This window comes from Notolabrus celidotus, chromosome 19 (genome assembly GCF_009762535.1).
Source record: "Notolabrus celidotus isolate fNotCel1 chromosome 19, fNotCel1.pri, whole genome shotgun sequence".
Lineage (NCBI taxonomy): Eukaryota > Metazoa > Chordata > Actinopteri > Labriformes > Labridae > Notolabrus > Notolabrus celidotus.
Window position 1 is genome coordinate 1,710,014 of NC_048290.1, and position 21,103 is coordinate 1,731,116.

Genomic DNA, 21,103 nt, shown 5'->3' on the forward strand with positions numbered 1-21,103 from the left:
ACAGACTGTTCTGAGGAGGGCTGAAGAAGAGGGTTTTTCAGGCAGACCAGAATCTGATTTCAAAGTGTTTTTTTGAGCATAAACTTTAAAGACATGTTTTGGGGACCTCTTAATAATAATAATAATAATACATTTTATTTAGAAGCGCCTTTCAAAGCACTCAAGGTCGCTTTACAGACAGATAAAAAACACAATAAATAAAAGAACACGATAAGATAAATAAAAACAACAAGCAAAGTAACACCAAGTTAAAAATGAAGCAGTGGAAATGAAGCAGGGACTGCAGTTTGAAACAGATGGGTTTTGAGTTTTAATTTGAAGAGGGGTAGTGAGTCAGAGTTTCGGGTGTCGGGTGGGAGTGAGTTCCAGAGTTGGGGAGCAGAGCGACTGAAAGCTCTGCTGAAACGGGCGGGGGGCACAGAGAGGTGGAGGGAGGAGGAAGACCTGAGGGAGCGAGAGGGGGTGACGATGTGGAGGAGATCAGAGAGATACGGGGGGGGGAGAGGTTGTGGACGGCCTTGAATGTGTAAAGAAGGATTTTGAAATTGATTCTGAGTTTGACCGGTAGCCAGTGGAGCTGCTGGAGGACGGGGGTGATGTGGTGAAAGGAGGGGGTTCTAGACCAATATATGTTGATTAAAAAAGCGTGATATGTCACCTTTAACTCATGACAGTTTTGGATCATTGGATCACATTTGGTTTCATTTAGTTTCCTATCACATTGTATCGTTTTGTATTGTATAGTTTCACATCGTAACCAAGCGGCTACCTCCGGTCTCAAACGATGAAGCCCGTGCTGAAGTGTTATAAACTGCAGTTCATTGAGAATCCTCTTGAGGCTGGCTGCAGAAACACAGGAAACCACATACACACCCATTCAAAGAAGACGATCTTTGCAGCATTAATAAACATGTTTACAGCCTGGTTCAATAAACAGCTTGCCTCTATGAATCAATCAATCTTTATTTGTATCGCGCCAAATCACAACAAACGTTATCTCAAGACGCTTTTACAAACATAGGAGGTCTAGACCACTCTATGTCAAATTATGAACAGAGACCCAACTTCAAGACAGGGTAAGACTCAGTCTGACCCCACCTTAATCCATCATGAGCATTGCACCTCACAGTATTTAGCTAGTTACAGTGGTGAGGAAAAACTTCCTTTAACAGGCAGAAACCTCCAGCAGGACCAGACTCATGTTAGACAGCCATCATGCCTCGACCCAGTTGGGTCTGGAAAGACAGATAGAGGGGAGTAAGAGAGAGAGGTGATAGTGATGAGACGAGTAGTAGAAGCTGTTGCCGCTGGAGTCCAGCACGTCCGTATCAGCTGGAGTCCAGACCGTCCGCAGCAGGAGGACGTCTACGGCAGCTCAGAGGAATCTACGAGACAAGGGAGCTCAGGGACTCCAGAAAGGTCTATGGTTAGTAACTTTAATGGGACAGGCAGAGTTAAAGTAAGTGATGAAGGGGTTGGGGGGAAGGGGGTGAGCTAGGATCCCAGTGTGTCAGTGTGTCAGTTCCCCCGGCAGTCTAGGCCTATAGCAGCATGACTAAGACCTGGTCCAAGCCTGATCCAGCTCTAACTATAAGCTTTATCAAAAAGGAAAGTTTGAAGCCTACTCTTAAAAGTAGAGAGGGTGTCTGCCTCCCGGACCCTGACTGGTAGATGATTCCAAAGGAGAGGGGCCTGATAACTGAAGGTTCTACCTCCCATACTACTTTTAGAGATTTTAGGTACGATGAGCAGGCCTGCCTGTTGGGAGCGTAGAGTTCTAGAGGGGTAATAGGGCACTATGAGCTCTTTAAGATACGAGGGTGTCTGATTTTTAAGGGCTTTGTAGGTTAAAAGAAGGATTTTAAATTCTATTCTACATTTTATTGGGAGTCAGTGTAGAGAAGCTAACACTGGAGAGATGTGCTCCCTCTTCCTAGTTTTAGTCAATACTCGAGCTGCGATGTTTTGAACTAGCTGAAGAATCTTTAGAGACTCTATGAAGCTAATCTCTCTATCAGCACACACTGTACGGTTCAGGAGATATTAAGATTACAAGTTTTTGCCCAAATAAGGACATGACTGACTTGACTCCCGGTCAGGAACACATAGCTGTTGGCTAAGAGGCTCAAACTCCGCCCCTTTACGTCACACTCTGCCTGGTTGAGTTCAGCATTTCCAATATGGCTGCCGCTGTCGATTGGCTTCAAAACAGCTCTCAGGAACAGATGGGTGACGTCACGGATACTACGTCCATATTATACAGTCTATGGTTGTAACATTAATCGTTTGATATCTTATCATTTGGTGTTGAATTGTATTGCTTTGTATTGTATAGTTTTGCATGGTAACATAATAATAATAATAATAATAATACATTTTATTTATAAAAGCGCTTTACAGGAAAATAAAATGATACAATAAAAGCAAAAAAAAAAGCAGAGAAAAGCAAGGTAGCAAAATAAAACAAAACAAGAAAAAAATCAGTCAATTCTAGTTTAAAAGCCTTTGTAAAAAGGTGTGTTTTGAGTCTGGATTTGAAGTTGGTGAGTGAGGGAGAGAATCTGAGGTGTTGAGGGAGAGAGTTCCAGAGGGTGGGGGCAGCGACAGAGAAGGCCCTGTCCCCCCAGGGTCGGTGCTTGGGTTTGGTGAGAGGGGTGAGGAGGTTGGCGTTGGTGGAGGGATTGTATGGCTGCAGAAGGTCGGTGAGGTAGGAGAGAGCTAGATTGTGGAGGGCTTTGTAGGTGAGGAGGAGGAGGATCTTGTACTGTATTCTTGAGGGGATGGGAAGCCAATGGAGGTTCTGGAGGACTGGGGTGATGTGGTCTCTGGAGCGGGAGTGAGTGAGGAGGCGTGCAGCTGAGTCTTGTATGTATTGTAGCTTGTTGAGGAGGGTGTTGGGTGTACCGTAGAGGATGCTATTGCAATAATGGAGTCTTGAGGTGATGAAGGCGTGGATGAGAGTTTCAGGGAGGGGTGGAGACAGGCGATGTTTTTGACATAAATCGTTCTGTCTCTTTTTGTATCGCATCATGTTGTACTGTATCTTACCACATCGTATTGTATCATAATGTATCGTATCCCATCATATTTTATTGCATTGCATCACATTATTTCATATCACATTGTATTGTAATGTCTCATATTGTATTGTTTTGTATCATATCCCATCACATCTTACCGCATCGTATCACATCGCATCGTATTGCATCGTTTCGTATCGTACAGCTTTGTTTTGTGTCGATTTCAAACATGAAACTCTCAAATATTGATGTTTTTTAAATGATGATTTATTCTGTCACTTTCCATTTTTAAAGCTCTGATTCAGTTTGTAACATTTCTGCAATAAAACACATGAAATCTTTTAACTGTTAGTCGTGTTTGTGAGTTATCTCATAAATGTTTTAAACATTATTCAAAGGTTGCACATAAAGCCAGTAATATGAGATCTATCTGATGTTTTCATGATCAGTTTATAAATCATTCACTGGTTTAATCATCTTCATCATCAGAGTTCATTAAACAGAATTCTGGGTTTTCCCATGATGAGCAAATAAAACAGAAGCTGGTGAAACAGTGTCACCTTTGTCTCTGGTGGAATTCTCTCAGTCGATCTCTCCATTGTGACGTTCAAACAAAGAGATTAATCAATGAGGAAAGATGACAGTAGTGAACCTGTGTGGGCGGAGCTATAAAAAGCCACACTGGAAACTAAATATGGAACAGAGAGGCGTGGAAACCTTTGCATTCTGATTTGCCTCCAAATAAACGGTGACATGTTGACCGACCTGTTCTGGACTCTTCAGGATGAGATATTCAATCTCACCAGTTTCTCCTGGTTACATTCAATAAATAAAAACGTGTTGCATGAGAAACAGGAGCATGAAATTAAACATTAATCTGCCAAACTGTGCTCCGCAGCTGACCGCCTGATCGATGGCAGATTAGATCATGTGTTTAGAAAGCCGCCTGTCTGGATCACGAGGAAGTCCGAGCTTCCTTCTGTGCAGCTCCACCCTCCTGTACACAGTTTACTCTGAACAGGCTGCTGGGAGTAAATGTTAATGTTGTAGTAGGAGGGGAGGATTAGTCACACATGACGGCAGCAGAAAATAAAAGTCAGTCAGATGTTTGAAAGCTGCAATTTGATGCAAACTCTGTAACATGTTTATATTTTCAGCAGGATGCAGAAGGTGTGAGAGACGTTCCCACAGTGTGATGTGATCAGTGTTTGTTATTTGAGACCTCAAAGGTTCACCACAGAGAAACTGATGAGTATGAGTGATGAGATTAGAGTCATCAGACTGAAAGCACATTCATCAATCGCCGTAATCATCACTTTTTCTTTTAGGCCCTAAAAAGGCGTTTGAACCTTTGGGGGTCAAAGGTCAGTGTTTTCATAATAAGTTGTATGAGTGCTGCTTTGTTGACGGGACAGTGGTTCAAGCTTACATCCTGCTTACACCTTAAACAATCATACGTGAGAAACATGACCTGAAGCACGACTCATGACCTCATCAGCCGGCATGTGGTGGATAGTGTTAAAGATAACATGTGTTAATTCTAGCTGCATCATGCTGTAAAAAATGACTATAACAAGTAAAAGTCCAGTGAATTAAAATGTTGTTTTAAAGAATAAGCAGCAAAATGTACAAAAATATAACTTTAGTGCTCATTTTTTAACATTTTAATCCTTGAAAAGCTTATTTGGATTTTTTAACAAAGTTTATAAAGTTGTTTATAATTTGAAATAGAAGTTTTAATGTCTTAATTTATTTTTTATTTTTTGCTGATTATTCAAATTCAAATTTTTCATTTTTTAACATTTTTTTTAATGTCCCTGAATTTTTAATCAACTTAAATGTAAAGACAAAAAAAAAAAAAAAAGTAAAACTAGAGCCAAAAATGTTAATTTAATGTTATTTTTTTAAGTGGACCCCATTATTATTATAACTGATTTTATTATTATTATCATTATTGTTATTCATTTGTGTCCTTTATTAGATAAGACTGCTGAAGAGAAACAGGAAGTGTGGAGACCAAAGGAAGATACGCAGGAAATGGTTGAGGCTGAGAGTCAAACCAGCGTCTGCTGTGATGAGGAGTAGCCTCCGTACACGGGGCGCACACTTTAACCCCTAAACCAAACCAGTGTCACACAGCCGACTACTCTGATTATCATTTGATTGCTTTGATTACTTTTTAAGGACAAAGTGACACATTATAATGAAGAGTGAGTATTTGTGGTCCTTTCCTGCTCCCTGACATTAAACTGTATGATATATAACTGGTTCTGAAATCTCTAAAAGTAGTATGGGAGGTAGAGGCTTCAGCTATCAGGCCCCTCTCCTTTGGAATCATCTACCAGTCATAGTCCAGGAGGCAGACACCCTCAGTACTTACATGAGTGGGTTTGAAACTTCCCTGAATGATATATTTGTGATAGCTAAAGTCTTTAAAATAGTATGGGAGGTAGAGCCTTCAGTTATCAGACCCCTCTCCTTTGGAATCATCTACCAGTCATAGTCCAGGAGGCAGACAGCCTCTCTACTTACATGAGTGGGTTTGAAACTTCCCTGAATGATATATTTGTGATAGCTAAAGTCTTTAAAATAGTATGGGAGGTAGAGGCTTCAGCTATCAGGCCCCTCTCCTTTGGAATCATCTACCAGTCATAGTCCAGGAGGCAGACACCCTCAGTACTTACATGAGTGGGTTTGAAACTTCCCTGAATGATATATTTGTGATACCAAAGTCTCTAAAAGTAGTATGGGAGGTAAGGCCTTCAGTTATCAGGCCCCTCTCCTTTGGAATCATCTACCAGTCATATTCCAGGAGGCAGACACCTTCAGTACTTACAAGAGTAGGCTTAAAACTTCCCTGAATGATATATTTGTGAAAGCTAAAGCCTCTAAAGTAGTATGGGAGGTAGAGCCTTCAGTTATCAGGCCCCTCTCCTTTGGAATCATCTACCAGTCATTGTCCAGGAGGCAGACACCCTCAATACTTACAAGAGTGGGCTTGAAACTTCCCTGAATGATATATTTGTGATACCAAAGTCTCTAAAAGTAGTATGGGAGGTAGAGCCTTCAGTTATCAGACCCCTCTCCTTTGGAATCATCTACGAGTCAGAGTCCAGGAGGCAGACACCCTCAGTACTTACAAGTGTAGGCTTAAAACTTCCCTGAATGATAAATTTGTGATACATAAAGTCTCTAAAGTAGTATGGGAGGTAGAGCCTTCAGTTATCAGGCACCTCTCCTTTGAAATCATCTACCAGTAATAGTCCAGGAGGCAGACACCCTCAAAACTTACAAGAGTGGGCTTGAAACTTCCCTGAATGATATATTTGTGATAGCTAAAGTCTCTAAAAGTAGTATGGGAGGTAAGGCCTTCAGTTATCAGGCACCTCTCCTTTGGAATCATCTACCAGTCATTGTCCAGGAGGCAGACACCCTCAGTACTTACAAGTGTAGGCTTGAAACTTCCCTGAATGATATATTTGTGATAGCTAAAGTCTCTAAAAGTAGTATGGGAGGTAAGGCCTTCAGTTATCAGACCCCTCTCCTTTGGAATCATCTACGAGTCATAGTCCAGGAGGCAGACAGCCTCTCTACTTACATGAGTGGGTTTGAAACTTCCCTGAATGATATATTTGTGATACCAAAGTCTCTAAAAGTAGTATGGGAGGTAAGGCCTTCAGTTATCAGACCCCTCTCCTTTGGAATCATCTACCAGTCATTGTCGAGGAGGCAGACACCCTCAATACTTACAAGAGTAGGCTTAAAACTTCCCTGAATGATATATTTGTGATACCAAAGTCTCTAAAAGTAGTATGGGGGTAGAGCCTTCAGTTATCAGACCCCTCTCCTTTGGAATCATCTACCAGTCATAGTCCAGGAGGCAGACAGCCTCTCTACTTACATGAGTGGGTTTGAAACTTCCCTGAATGATATATTTGTGATACCAAAGTCTCTAAAAGTAGTATGGGAGGTAAGGCCTTCAGTTATCAGACCCCTCTCCTTTGGAATCATCTACCAGTCATTGTCGAGGAGGCAGACACCCTCAATACTTACAAGAGTAGGCTTAAAACTTCCCTGAATGATATATTTGTGATACCAAAGTCTCTAAAAGTAGTATGGGGGTAGAGCCTTCAGTTATCAGACCCCTCTCCTTTGGAATCATCTACCAGTCATTGTCCAGGAGGCAGACACCCTCAGTACTTACAAGAGTAGGCTTAAAACTTCCCTGAATGATATATTTGTGAAAGCTAAAGTTTCTAAAAGTAGTATGGGAGGTAGAGCCTTCAGTTATCAGACCCCTCTCCTTTGGAATTATCTACCAGTCATTGTCGAGGAGGCAGACACCCTCAATACTTACAAGAGTGGGCTTTAACTTCCCTGAATAATATATTTGTGATAGCTAAAGTCTCTAAAAGTAGTATGGGAGGTAGAGCCTTCAGTTATCAGGCCCCTCTCCTTTGGAATCATCTACGAGTCAGGGTCCAAGAGGCAGACACCCTCTCTACTTAAAAGAGTAGGCTTAAAACTTCCCTTTGATTACGCTTAAAGGTAGTGCTTGCTCAAGCTTGGACCAGACCCTAGTTATGCTGCTATAAGCCTATGCCTAGTCCACACATAGGCAGATTTTGGTCACCTGGAAACTCAGTATTGTGTGTGTTTACGTGGACGTGATGATGTCATGACGTCAACTTGTGCGTAGGAATTGTTGTTTGTATGTATTTCACGTTGAAAGAAGGGGCGTGTTGTAATCCTGCAGCTCCCTGTGCATGCCTCTGCTCCAAAACAACTCAACCATGCAATATATCAGCTTCAATCACGGCTGTATTTTGGCTTCACTTTCAATAAGAAGAGATGGAGGCATGTCGTCCATGTTTATAAACACTCATAATGCTAGAAACAACCAGAAAACTTTGCACATGAGTGAGATAAAGAGCGAGTCTGTTGTCCTTCTCTTGTGAATGAACCACTATCTCATTCCTCCAGTTATGTGTCCAACACTTCCTGGAAGGAGGAGTCCGTCACACACGCTCTGTTTCTCTGCCAGAGAAGAAGAGAAGAGAAGCAGCGGCGGTGTGTTTTCTTTTCTTCATGTCTCTGCTTGGTTGTTACAGTCACACGGTCTGGATCTCACACGCCTCAAATTACAGATTGTTGAATCAGAGTTTGAAACGATGACAGAACAGAGCTCAGATGTTTCAGGGGAGCGTAGAGGAAACTATAAATACACGAAAGCTTCGCCTCATTTGCAACACAAATTCTGCATTAATGTTCCTCCTCCATGCAAATGTCTGGACATGTTATTATAACCTCTTCTGAAACTTTCAGGTACCTTCTGGTGCATGCATCACCTGTAGTTCACCTGGTGGGGATGACTAACTGACATGTTTAAGGACTTCCTGTCTGTGCATGGATCAGCCTGTCTCCATCTCCTCACTTTCCCTGCCTCACCTCGAGTACTTAAAGAGTCTGACGGGCAGAAAGAAGAAAACATGAGAGGACTTGGTCATAATTTTCCTTTAAATAAAAACATTTGTGTACAAGCTCCTCTCTCTCCTCCGTCCTTACATGTAAAAGAAAGAACATCAAACTTGAAAGAAACGCAGAGACGCCAAACAGACGGCGATAAGAACTACTTTACAGAGTAAATGAAGATTATTCTGATCAAAGGAACACGCTGAAGACCAAAATAGAAACTCCTTTTAGATTTGGAAACAGCAGAAAAGTTTACAGAAGTAAATATTTGGAAACCACAGAGGGGAGTTTGTGTCCACCCACTTCTCTACTCGTCTTGTGAAGGCTACATTAAGGTGTGGTGGGACATTGTGCAGATATATCATCACTATGAACGCTCTCTCTTCTTCAAGGAGCGCTTATCAAGTCTCTCTCTGGGATAATGTGGAACAGCTGCAGACCTCCAAAGCGAGAGGCAGCAGCTCAGTTCCAGTCGATGATTAAACCCCCGCCTACTTCCTCTTCCTGCCCCGGCCTCTCCTGCCTCTGACGGAGGAGGGGCCAGCTCCCGCCGGGCCGTCGGACGGGCTCGCCCCGATGTTGATCTGTCCCTCTTGGATTTCGTTGCGAGCCTCCGGAGGGAGATGTTCGATCTGCTGCTGCGTCTCCAGATAGAACATCACGTCTCTCAGCTGCTCCTGCAGCTCGGCGATCGCTCCGTCCTTACGCTCGCCTGAGAGACGACAGAGAGACGATTTATGAGTCAGAGTTCCTGTTGAGTTGACTGTTCAAAGTGTAGAATAATATGTAGACGGTATTCCTGTGCTGACTTGTATTTAGTAAGTTCCACACACGCAGACATCCTGTGATCTGTGTATGTGTTATCTGTACACACAGCTGAGGAGGAGGAGGCGAGGGAGGGAGGGAGAGGTCATGAAGGTGAAGGAAGGAGCTCTCTGGTTTGTGTAACGATGAGGTAACCTTAAACTCTCTGTAGACAATAAACAACTACCACACAAACTGGTCTGGGTCAGCTGTGCAGACTTGGTCTTGAGGCTCACTGAGGGGCGCCATAAATAAAGAGCTTCATAGAAGACTCTTAAAACTCGTCGTTTTCAGTTTCAATTGAGGAGAAATGTGTGTAAGCTTTCCCTCTCTCTCCTCTCTCTGCCTGTCTCTCACTTTAACTCTTCCTGTCCCATTAAAGTTACTAACCATAGACCGACCTGGAGTCCCTGAGCTCCCTTGTCTCGTAGGTTCCTCTGGATCTCTGCCACAGATTCCGTTTTTGGGGTCTGTTATTCCTCCTTTCTTTCTTTCTTTTCTGCTCTTTTTTTCTTTTATCCCTTCCTTCTTTCTCTTTCATTCCTTTTTCCTTTCATTCCTTCTTTCCTGCTGTCCTTCTTTCTTTCTTTCTTTCTTTCTTTCCTGCTGTCCTTCTTTCTTTCTTTCTTTCTTTCTTTCTTTCCTGCTGTCCTTCTTTCTTTCATTCTTTCTTTCTTTTTATCCTTCTTTCTTTCAATCCTTCCATCCTTCTTTCTTTCTTTCTTTCTTTCTTTCTTTCTTTCTTTCTTTCTTTCTTTCTTTCTTTCTTATTTCATTCCTTCTTTCTTTCTTTTTTATCCTTTCAATCCTTCCATCCTTCTTTCTTTCTTACATTCTTTACTTCTTTGTATCTCTCTTTCATTCCTTTTTCCTTTTATTCCTTATTTCCTACAGTCCTTTCTTTCTTTCTTTTTTCCTTCTTGGTCCTTTCATTCCTTCTTTCTACCTTTATCCTTTCATTACTTCTTTCCTGCTGTCCTTTTTTTCTTTCTTTCTTTAATTTTTCTTCTTTATTTCATTCCTCCTTTCTTCCTTCTTTTCTGCTCTTTTTTCTTGTATCCCTTCCTTCTTTCTCTTTCATTCCTTTTTCCTTTCATTCCTTCTTTCCTGCTGTCCTTCTTTCTTTCTTATTTCATTCCTTCTTTCTTTTTTATCCTTTCAATCCTTCCTTCCATCTTTCTTTCTTTCTTTACTTTTTTGTATCTTTCTTTCATTCCCTTTTCTTTTTATTCCTTCTTTCCTGCTGTCCTTTCTTTCTTTCTTTCTTTCTTTAATTCCTTCTTTACTTCTTTCTTCATCCTTTGTCTCCTTTTCTTATCCCGTCCTTTCCTTCACCATTTATTCTCCTCTCTTTCTTTCTTCTGGTCTCCCTCTCTTCTCTCTTTTCTTAGACCTTTCTGGAGTCCCTGAGCTCCCTTGTCTCGTAGGTTCCTCTGGATCTCTGCTGCTGTGGACGTGCCAGACTCCAGCTGATACAACTACTACTATCCGTCTCCCCACTATCATCTCTCTCTCTCTTCATCTCCCTCTATCCCTCTCTCCAACACGGTCTCAGATTCAGATGTGTGTCTAACATGAGTCTGGTCCTGCTGGAGGTTTCTGCCTGTTAAAGGAAGTTTGTCCTTGCCACTGTAACTTGCTAAATGCTGTAAAGGTCTCTGCTCATGGTGGATTAAGATGAGATCAGACTGAGTCCTGTCTGTAAGTTTAGATTCCTAAACTTCATCTTGACCGAGCGGAGGAATGAAAGGTGAGAGAAACGAGGAAGCTGGTGAAAGTTATTCTCACTCCTCCTGAAGAAAGAGAAACTCAATTTAAAGTTTGACTTGTTCAACAGGAAGGTTGTCACAGAGAGGTTAAAGTGAGTCCAAATATGTTGACTCCCTCTCTTCACGGTAAGTTAAGAAGCTCTAAGACGTGCGTCTCATCCTCACAGGAGGAGAAACAGAAGAGTCTAAACTTTAAGCCACTCAAACCTTCATCCTGACATTCAGTTGCCTCCGGGCAGAGAAGGTTAAAGGTCGGTGTGTGCACTTCAAACGCCTGACGATATTTTAACCTACAACAAATAAACCTGACTGTTTTTCCATGAGTTTCTTAAAGGCACAGAGGATCTTTCAAAGAGTCATCATGATCTTCTTGCATCTGCATGATGATCATTTGTTTATGATTTGCAAACATCAGGGGATAAAGTCAGCAGACGTTCTCTGATGCTGCAGACCGGGACACAAATAACCTCTGAATCTTCAGGGAGATAAACCCTGATCTAACCAGGCCTTCTCATCTCAACCAAAACTAACGTCTGCCACACTCACCGGTCTCCTTTCCTTTACGCTCCTCCTCCGCCAGCTGAGCCTGCAGCTGAACCTGATTGGCTCTCAGACAGCGGTTCATCTCCTGCTCCTCCTTCAGCTCCTGGCCCAGCTTCATCACGCGGCCGCTCAGCTGAGTGCACCTGAACAACAGAGACCAGAGAGAGAGAGAGTTCAGCTTCCTGGGAACCCTCCTGCAGAAGTTACCCTTTAACCAGCATGTCTTAACATGAAGAGCAGAGGTGGAACTAGTTAATGATGAGAGCTGGTATGCTCCTGACACACCTGATTAAGAGTTTTATTAATGTGTGCTCTGTTCTGACGAGTGAAACTCTCTGCAGGAAACAAGAGTAATGCACGAAGACTCTGAGTTTGATGACGCTGATCCAACCTGAGAGAGAAGATCATTCACTCGTCTACGGTTAGATAACGAGCATTAAGGTCCTGCTCTTCAAAGGGGAACATGATCACACATCCCGGGTTAGATTCAAGGGGTTGAGGGAACGGTAAATGATGAATGGACTCAAAGTGCTTTCACATTAACGCCACATTCACACACTGACGGCACAGTTTGGGGTCAAGTGTGAGGAGCAGGGCCTACAATTGAACCCCTGACCTTCTTGACCTTTGAGCCACTGAGTGAAAACAAAGTTTGTCCAAACACCAAACTCCTGTGTAACCAACTTTGAGCTGCAGTCAGAGTCAGAGTCTGGTTGTTGTTAGACTCCTGCAGTACCTTAAAGCGCCACAAGGTGGTGCCACTCTTCTGTTTTGGTTTCATGATACAGACAAGTCTTCATAGGTGCTTTTTGACTGCCGGAACTTTCCCCAGGAACTAGGAACCTTTTGAGAAACTGCACATTTCCAGGGAACCAGGGTCTGAATTATGTTCTGAGGTAGTTAATCTACCCCTGAAACCGACAGTGACGCAGACACGTTATGCTCAGAGAAGACGACTGTTACACAGCTATTAATTATTTATTCTACCAATCAGAAACTGCCCCCCATATTTCCCTGGACCTTTGGAAAGTACCACCCCTAAAACAAGGACTTTTCAGGGAGAGATTAAGCACTCCAGAAGTAAATTTAGACCCTGGTCTCAAAACACAGAGTTCCTCAAAAGGTCCCTAGTTCCTGGGGAGAGTTCCTGCGGTCGAAAAACACCTCATGTTACCTAAAGCACTGTGGAGACCTGGTATTGTGTGGCCGATGATAAGTTCTGCAGAAACCTCTCTTAAAAGAGCGACCTGGCCGAATCATCCAGGCTGTCACGATACAAACATTTTAAACTTGGACTTGATACTTGAATTGAACTTGAGTTTTGCATGAATCAAAAAGTACTGAAGCATCTTTTTGAGATCTGTACCTTGAAGTTTCAGGTTAATGTGAGATGAGAAGGATCTTACTTTTTCTCTAATCCCTGCTTCTCTTTGCTCATCTCTCCGAAGCGTCTCTCCAGGTTATCGCAGCGCTCCAACGTCTCCTTAAACTTTGACTTCATGTTGTTAATCTGAGAGAGTGAAACGACACGGATTAGCATCGACGGACCAGAGACTAATAAAGGAAAAGCACTGAGAGACGTCCAGCTACCTCCTCTGCCGTCTCCTTCTCCAGGTGGACGATCTTGTTCTCCCAGTAAATCCTCTGAGAGTCCAGCTGACTCGTCAGCAGGTACGAGTACTGCACACACAAAGGGTTCATCATCACCTGTCTGGTGTTTTAAAAACAAACAGAAGAACGAAGGAAGGAGGAGGAAGGAAACGTCTCTACCTCCAGCTGGAGAGCATCGATCTTCTCAGCGTGGCAGGTGTCTCCCTCACACTCGTACTGAACCATCTTCCCGTCCGTCTTACTCGCAACCAGGCGGTGCACATAGTTATCTGGAAGAAGAGACGTCAGCGTCATAATCTGAACTTTGACACCTGATTAGAGCTCAAACTAAGTCTTCAAAAGAGTTTGGCAGCTTCTCTGCTTCATTATGAAACATGTAAAACAAACAGAGGTGAACTAAATAAACCTCAGGGACGCTGGTTTAAATAATATACACACACGATCAGTACCTCCTGCGTAGTCCCAGACCCGGTGGTTGGTGAGCTGCATCGCGTAGGTGTGCTGCGTTTCCTCAAAGTGCTTGTAGGCATGCCGGCTGACGTAGCGACCGCAGCCGATGTGACCGCAGATCAAACAAATCCACAAGTTCTGCAGCCGGAGGAGGACAGAGGGTCAGATTAAAACCAGGAAGAGGACAGAGGGTTAGATTAAAACCAGGAAGAGGAGGACAGAGGGTCAGATTAAAACCAGGAAGAGGAGGACAGAGGGTCAGATTAAAACCAGGAAGAGGAGGACAGAGGGTCAGATTAAAACCAGGAAGAGGAGGACAGAGGGTTAGATTAAAACCAGGAAGAGGAGGACAGAGGGTCAGATTAAAACCAGGAAGAGGAGGACAGAGGGTCAGATTAAAACCAGGAAGAGGACAGAGGGTTAGATTAAAACCAAAGAGAGGAGGACAGAGGGTTAGATTAAAACCAGGAAGAGGACAGAGGGTTACATTAAAACCAGAGAGAGGAGGACAGAGGGTCAGATTAAAACCAGGAAGAGGAGGACAGAGGGTCAGATTAAAACCAGGAAGAGGAGGACAGAGGAGGAAGAGGAGGACAGAGGAGGAAGAGGAGGAAGAGGAGGACAGAGTGTTAGATTAAAACCAGAAAGAGGAGGACAGAGGAGGACAGAGGGTTAGATTACAGAGGTGATGTCACGTACCTCCTGCACGCCGCACTCGAAGCACTTGTTCTCCTCCACGGGTTCCGGCGTTTGACAGTAGCGGCACACGGGACACCTGAAAGCAGAGCACATGTTTGCCTATTGTGGTGTGCAGAGGTCCTTTGTGAAACAGAGGAGTGTGTGTGAAGAGGAGGATGAACACAAAACAAGGCAGAAAACACCAGAGGAGGAAAAATCAGGAGAGAGAGAGAGCATGTGATCTGTTCTTTAGAGAGAGAGGGACGGTTCTCTCCTGGTGGCTTCTGAATGTTTCTGTTTAAGTTCAGTAAAGGATGAAAGATGTAAAGTGAGACAAGACCTCTAATGTTTTTGCCACAGTGTCAACAGGCAGAAGTTAAATGTGCGGGACTACTTTCGGTGGATTGATTTGATAAGAAGTGTGATCAGGTTGTCCCTGGTGTCGCTTTTGCTGTCCAGAATGAATCCCCATTGTTGTTGGGTTTGGACCAATCAGGATGAAGCATTTAACACAGCTGTGTCATCATGTTTTTAAGAATGTTCAATTTCCCATCTCTTCCTGTCTCTTCTTTTAACTCTTCCTGTCCCATTAAAGTTACTAACCATAGACCTTTCTGGAGTCCCTGAGCTCCCTTGTCTCGTAGGTTTGCTCTGGCCTCTTGCTGTACAACTACTACTATCCGTCTCCCCACTATCATCTCTCTCTCTCTCTCTCTTCATCTCCCTCTATCCCTCTCTCCAACACGGTCTCAGCAGATGTGTGTCTAACATGAGTCTGGTCCTGCTGGAGGTTTCTGCCTGTTAAAGGAAGTTTGTCCTTGCCACTGTAACTTGCTAAATGCTGCAAAGTGCTCTGCTCATGGTGGATTAAGATGAGATCAGACTGAGTCCTGTCTGGAAGAGGGGACTGGATCTGATCCGGTCTTGATGTTGGGTCTTTGTTAATAATAGAACATAGAGTAGAGGAGCATCACTTGTAGAAAAGAGGTCAGAAATAAGCTTCTACGTGTGTGTCTGTAACTCACGAGGCGTCCTCCCAGCGCTGCAGACACTGGCTGTGGAAGCTGTGGTTGCACAGAGTGGTGAGGATGCCATTTACAGATTCGTCCATCCTCTCCAGGCAGACGGTGCACTTTGGCAGCTCAGTCAGCTCCATCACCGGCAGACTGGCTCCCTAAAAGGGGGAAGAGGAGGAGGTCAATGACAGGAAATTGTGCGCTGAAGTGCTGCAGCAGTGTTGGGTTACAACTCATAGAACACGACGTACGAGGAGGACTGTGACTTACAGGTGATTCAGACTTTAACTGATCTTTAAATCCTGTTTCTCTGAGCAACAGCCAAAAACCAGAAGATATTCAGTTACATGTTTCCACGCTAAGACGACCTCAACGTCTGATTCAAAATCAGAATTATTCAAAGACACACCCCAGAGTGTTTCATTTACCTCCTCAGACCTTATCACCTCCGCCCGCTCCACATAGATCAGCTGACAGACCGCCTCCTCTATGGAGTTGAACTGACGGCCATTGCACGCCGTGTAGAAGCTGTCTGCGTCTGCCTGAACGAAAGACAAGAGGAGAGGAGAGTTAAATATTGACTCAAGACCTGAAATATGCTCCACATGTACATTACAGGACTCCAAAGTCCACAGCTGAAAACTGACACTTTGTTTGTCCTGGAGGTCCTGAAAGTCTGCAAAGCATGAAGGGAGGAGCGTCGTGACAGCTGATACTGATATGTAAGAGCTGGAGAATCATGTTTTTACAATCATTTAGACACAAGATTGCTCAGCACAGCTTCCCAGAATGAAAACAAGCATCTTCATTGTTTCTTTTCTCCTATAAACATCCTAAAACTCTGAGGTTTTACACATAAGTGTGAGGAAATGCAGCAAATCCTCCTTTTTCAAGAGATTCAGGTGCATCAAATGTCTGATGTTTAAGCTTCCACCCAAACAATAAAGCAGTCCTTGCCATTTGAAAACACTCTGTAACCTCCTGAGGTCTTACCTGTGTGCAGAACTTAATCAGAACCATGTACTGGTTGGGGGTGGAGTCCCGTATGATCTTCATGTGCTCCATCACATCATTAAAAGGCGCCATGAGCTTCATGAGGTCATGGCTGGTCATGGTCGCGGGCACGGTGAGGATGCACACCATCGCGCTGCGCCGCACGTCCTCAGTCAGAGACGTCATCTTGCTGCAGTGAATTCACATCCAGAGTTAGGACACCGGATCAGGTCTGACACCTCAGAGAAGGATCAACATGTGGACTTAGACTCACTTGGTCTTGTAGAGGTGCATGATGCCGTGGATGATCTCGACGGAAGGGTTCCCGCTGAAGAAGGAGATCTGATCCGGGAGCTGTTTGGATGGAGAGTCCGGAGCAGCGCCGGTTTTCTCGCTGTCGTCCTGTGACCCCTCAGAGACCTCCTGACCGTCTGCTTCAGTCTGTGCAGCCTGAGGGTCACTGATCTGATCCGCTGCACCACCAGGATCCTCACCTCCACCTTTATCTGGAACAGACATGTCACATTTATCAAAAACAGACATGACTCTGTAGTGGAAGTCACTGCATTAAAAACAGACATGACTCTGTAGTGGAAGTCACTGCATTAAAAACAGACATGACTCTGTAGTGGAAGTCACTGCATTAAAAACTAGACATGACTCTGTAGTGGAAGTCACTGCATTAACAACAGACATGACTCTGTAGTGGAAGTCACTGCATTAAAAACTAGACATGACTCTGTAGTGGAAGTCACTGCATTAAAAACAGACATGACTCTGTAGTGGAAGTCACTGCATTAAAAACAGACATGACTCTGTAGTGGAAGTCACTGCATTAACAACAGACATGACTCTGTAGTGGAAGTCACTGCATTAAACACAGACATGACTCTGTAGTGGAAGTCACTGCATTAAACACAGACATGACTCTGTAGTGGAAGTCACTGCATTAAAAACTAGACATGACTCTGTAGTGGAAGTCACTGCATTAAAAACAGACATGACTCTGTAGTGGAAGTCACTGCATTAAAAACAGACATGACTCTGTAGTGGAAGTCACTGCATTAAAAACTAGACATGACTCTGTAGTGGAAGTCACTGCATTAAAACAGACATGACTCTGTAGTGGAAGTCACTGCATTATAAACAGACATGACTCTGTAGTGGAAGTCACTGCATTAGAAACAGACATGACTCTGTAGTGGAAGTCACTGCATTAAAAACAGACATGACTCTGTAGTGGAAGTCACTGCATTAAACACAGACATGACTCTGTAGTGGAAGTCACTGCATTAAAAACAGACATGACTCTGTAGTGGAAGTCACTGCATTAAACACAGACATGACTCTGTAGTGGAAGTCACTGCATTAAAAACAGACATGACTCTGTAGTGGAAGTCACTGCATTAAAAACAGACATGACTCTGTAGTGGAAGTCACTGCATTAAACACAGACATGACTCTGTAGTGGAAGTCACTGCATTAAAAACAGACATGACTCTGTAGTGGAAGTCACTGCATTAGAAACAGACATGACTCTGTAGTGGAAGTCACTGCATTAAAAACTAGACAGGACTCTGTAGTGGAAGTCACTGCATTAAAAACAGACATGACTCTGTAGTGGAAGTCACTGCATTAAAAACAGACATGACTCTGTAGTGGAAGTCACTGCATTAAACACAGACATGACTCTGTAGTGGAAGTCACTGCATTAAAAACAGACATGACTCTGTAGTGGAAGTCACTGCATTAAACACAGACATGACTCTGTAGTGGAAGTCACTGCATTAAAAACAGACATGACTCTGTAGTGGAAGTCACTGCATTAAAAACAGACATGACTCTGTAGTGGAAGTCACTGCATTAAACACAGACATGACTCTGTAGTGGAAGTCACTGCATTAAAAACAGACATGACTCTGTAGTGGAAGTCACTGCATTAGAAACAGACATGACTCTGTAGTGGAAGTCACTGCATTAAAAACTAGACAGGACTCTGTAGTGGAAGTCACTGCATTAAAAACAGACATGACTCTGTAGTGGAAGTCACTGCATTAAAAACAGACATGACTCTGTAGTGGAAGTCACTGCATTATAAACAGAAATGACTCTGTAGTGGAAGTCACTGCATTAAACACAGACATGACTCTGTAGTGGAAGTCACTGCATTAAAAACAGACATGACTCTGTAGTGGAAGTCACTGCATTAAACACAGACATGACTCTGTAGTGGAAGTCACTGCATTAAAAACAGACATGACTCTGTAGTGGAAGTCACTGCATTAAAAACAGACATGACTCTGTAGTGGAAGTCACTGCATTGAAAACAGACATGACTCTGTAGTGGAAGTCACTGCATTAAACACAGACTCTGTAGTGGAAGTCACTGCATTAAAAACAGACATGACTCTGTAGTGGAAGTCACTGCATTATAAACTAGACATGACTCTGTAGTGGAAGTCACTGCATTAAACACAGACATGACTCTGTAGAGGAAGTCACTGCATTAAAAACAGACATGACTCTGTAGTGGAAGTCACTGCATTAAAAACAGACATGACTCTGAAGTGGAAGTCACTGCATTAAAAACAGACATGACTCTGAAGTGGAAGTCACTGCATTAAAAACAGACATGACTCTGAAGTGGAAGTCACTGCATTAAAAACAGACATGACTCTGAAGTGGAAGTCACTGCATTAAAAACAGACATGACTCTGTAGTAGAAGTCACTGCATTAAAAACTAGACATGACTCTGTAGTGGAAGTCACTGCATTAAAAACAGACATGACTCTGAAGTGGAAGTCACTGCATTAAAAACAGACATGACTCTGTAGTGGAAGTCACTGCATTAAAAACTAGACATGACTCTGTAGTGGAAGTCACTGCATTAAACACAGACATGACTGTAGTGGAAGTCACTGCATTAAAAACAGACATGACTCTGTAGTGGAAGTCACTGCATTAAACACAGACATGACTCTGTAGTGGAAGTCACTGCATTAAACACAGACATGACTCTGTAGTGGAAGTCACTGCATTAAACACAGACATGACTCTGTAGTGGAAGTCACTGCATTAAACACAGACAAGACTCTGTAGTGGAAGTCACTGTGTCCACAAATGCAGGTTCAAACTGAACCATTCAAGGAGGAAACCAGACTTCTCTGGACCTGAGCCCGTTTAAGATGGACTGAGGGGAAGTGGAAAACTGTCCTGTGGTCTGAAGAATCAAAATCTGACATTCTTTTTTGAAAATCCTGGACGCTGGATCATGGATGCTGTGTCCTCCGCTATAAAGAGGAGAGGGACCACCCGGCTTGTTATCAGCTCACAGGTCAAAGCCAGCATCCCTGATGGTATGGGGATCAGAAGAGTCCATGGCATGGGTAGCTTCCACATCTGTGAAGACTCCATTAATGCTGAACTATATCTACAGGTTTAGGAGCAACACATGCTGCCATCCAGACCATGCCGTCTTCAGGAAGACCTTACAGATTTCAGTAAAACCACATTCTGCACATGTTACAACAGCATGGCTCTGTAGTAGAAGAGTCCAGGTGCTGAACTGGGCTGCCTGCAGTCCTGACTCTGATGTGAAGAGGAAGATTTAAAAGGCTGTGACTCACACAAACACAATATTTGATAGTAGTTGGAAACATTGAGTCTACATAGCTTGCTGTTCTCATGCATGTACTCACCCGGGCTGGGCTCAAAGGTCTCTATCACCATGTCCCCCATGGCTCTGCTCCCGATGTGCTGGTGCAGGACTGTGGCTCTTTCCAGATCAGTCTTTCCACTCAGAGTGTGTTTGGCTAATCCCAAAGCTTTCTCCTGCAGCTCCTCCTCTGACATGCCCTCAACTGAGCAGAGACAGAGACACACTCAGCCTCATAATACACTTATTATCATTAAAGTCAAGCTAACTCAACACATAACGTCACTTCACTGATCAGAAACAAGCTAACTGTGGTTAAAATGATCCTATTAAAGCTCTGTAGGTTAGCTCTCTGGCTAACTCATCACTAACTCAGTAACATTAATGTTTATAACACCTTTAGACTCACCTGCAGAGTACTGGAAACCTTGAGGAAAAGGAGACTGGTCGGCTAGTTCCAGACGGATAACAACCAGAGACACACTCATGTGTTCATGGAGAGACAGACAGTTTAACAAGAACAAAACAAACCCGGTGACAGCTAGCTGCTAGTAAACAGCTACAGGCTAACAGGCTATGTAGCACAAAGCTAGCTAGCCGTTAAGGCAGTTTAATAAAAAGCCTTTCAGATTCAGTTTCTTTGAATCATCACGAGGGAAGGATTCATACTTAGTCTGTCTTTTCCAAACATTAACATAAACATGACATTAATGTAACACCCTGCAGCTAACAGAGACTTCAGCTACACTACAGCTGTTTCTAGCATGTTGCTCTTCTTCGTGGGTAACAAACCCAGTAGCTGTGACCTGTCTGTTGTGTGCTGCTGCCCCCTGCGGACAGGCGTGGTACTACATGTGATAGATAAGATATTACTTTATTGATTTAGTTTAGAAATTTAGTTGTTGAAGCATCCCAGACAAAAGAACAATCAAGAAAGAAAGTTCCAATTAGTTAAATAAAATAATTGCAAAATAAAAATAGATAAAGATAGAATACAATTTAGATATATACAATGTTACAAATGGATTAAATAGTAGTAATTACAGGCAGTATTATTAATGTTTCAGTAGTGACAGGTTGATATGGTGTGA

The 21,103-nt window shown here is 43.2% G+C and overlaps 1 protein-coding gene across 3 annotated transcripts; it reads right to left on the reverse strand.

Annotated features, from left to right (window-relative positions):
* Positions 1–7,823: 7,823 nt before the first annotated feature.
* On the reverse strand, positions 7,824–20,832 carry brap (BRCA1 associated protein). Of its 3 annotated transcripts, XM_034709968.1 has the most exons (14): positions 20,422–20,832; positions 20,056–20,217; positions 16,631–16,862; positions 16,357–16,546; positions 15,792–15,905; positions 15,373–15,521; positions 14,369–14,444; positions 13,669–13,807; positions 13,379–13,488; positions 13,199–13,288; positions 13,015–13,118; positions 11,612–11,751; positions 8,350–8,486; positions 7,824–8,057 (listed from the first exon to the last, which is right to left on the reverse strand). In XM_034709968.1, exons 1-13 carry the CDS (start codon positions 20,498–20,500, stop codon positions 8,365–8,367), a joined length of 1,707 nt encoding a protein of 568 aa, XP_034565859.1. In that variant the 5' UTR covers positions 20,501–20,832; the 3' UTR covers positions 7,824–8,057; positions 8,350–8,364. The 3 variants fall into 3 exon arrangements, with proteins under 3 accessions (XP_034565859.1, XP_034565857.1, XP_034565856.1); XM_034709966.1 differs by having other exon boundaries at positions 7,824–8,486; XM_034709965.1 differs by having other exon boundaries at positions 7,877–9,204; positions 20,422–20,806.
* Between the last annotated feature and the right edge of the window lie 271 nt (positions 20,833–21,103).

What these genes read in the sequence shown, in the direction of transcription:
- brap (XM_034709965.1), bottom strand. Translation starts at nt 20,500, where the DNA reads ATGAGTGTGTCTCTGGTTGTTATCCGTCTGGAACTAGCCGACCAGTCT. An exon ending in ATGCACCTCTACAAGACCAA is followed by an intron (nt 16,547 to 16,630) that starts GTGAGTCTAAGT and finishes AATTCACTGCAG; the next exon opens with CAAGATGACGTCTCTGACTG. An exon ending in TGATTAAGTTCTGCACACAG is followed by an intron (nt 15,906 to 16,356) that starts GTAAGACCTCAG and finishes TCTTTCGTTCAG; the next exon opens with GCAGACGCAGACAGCTTCTA.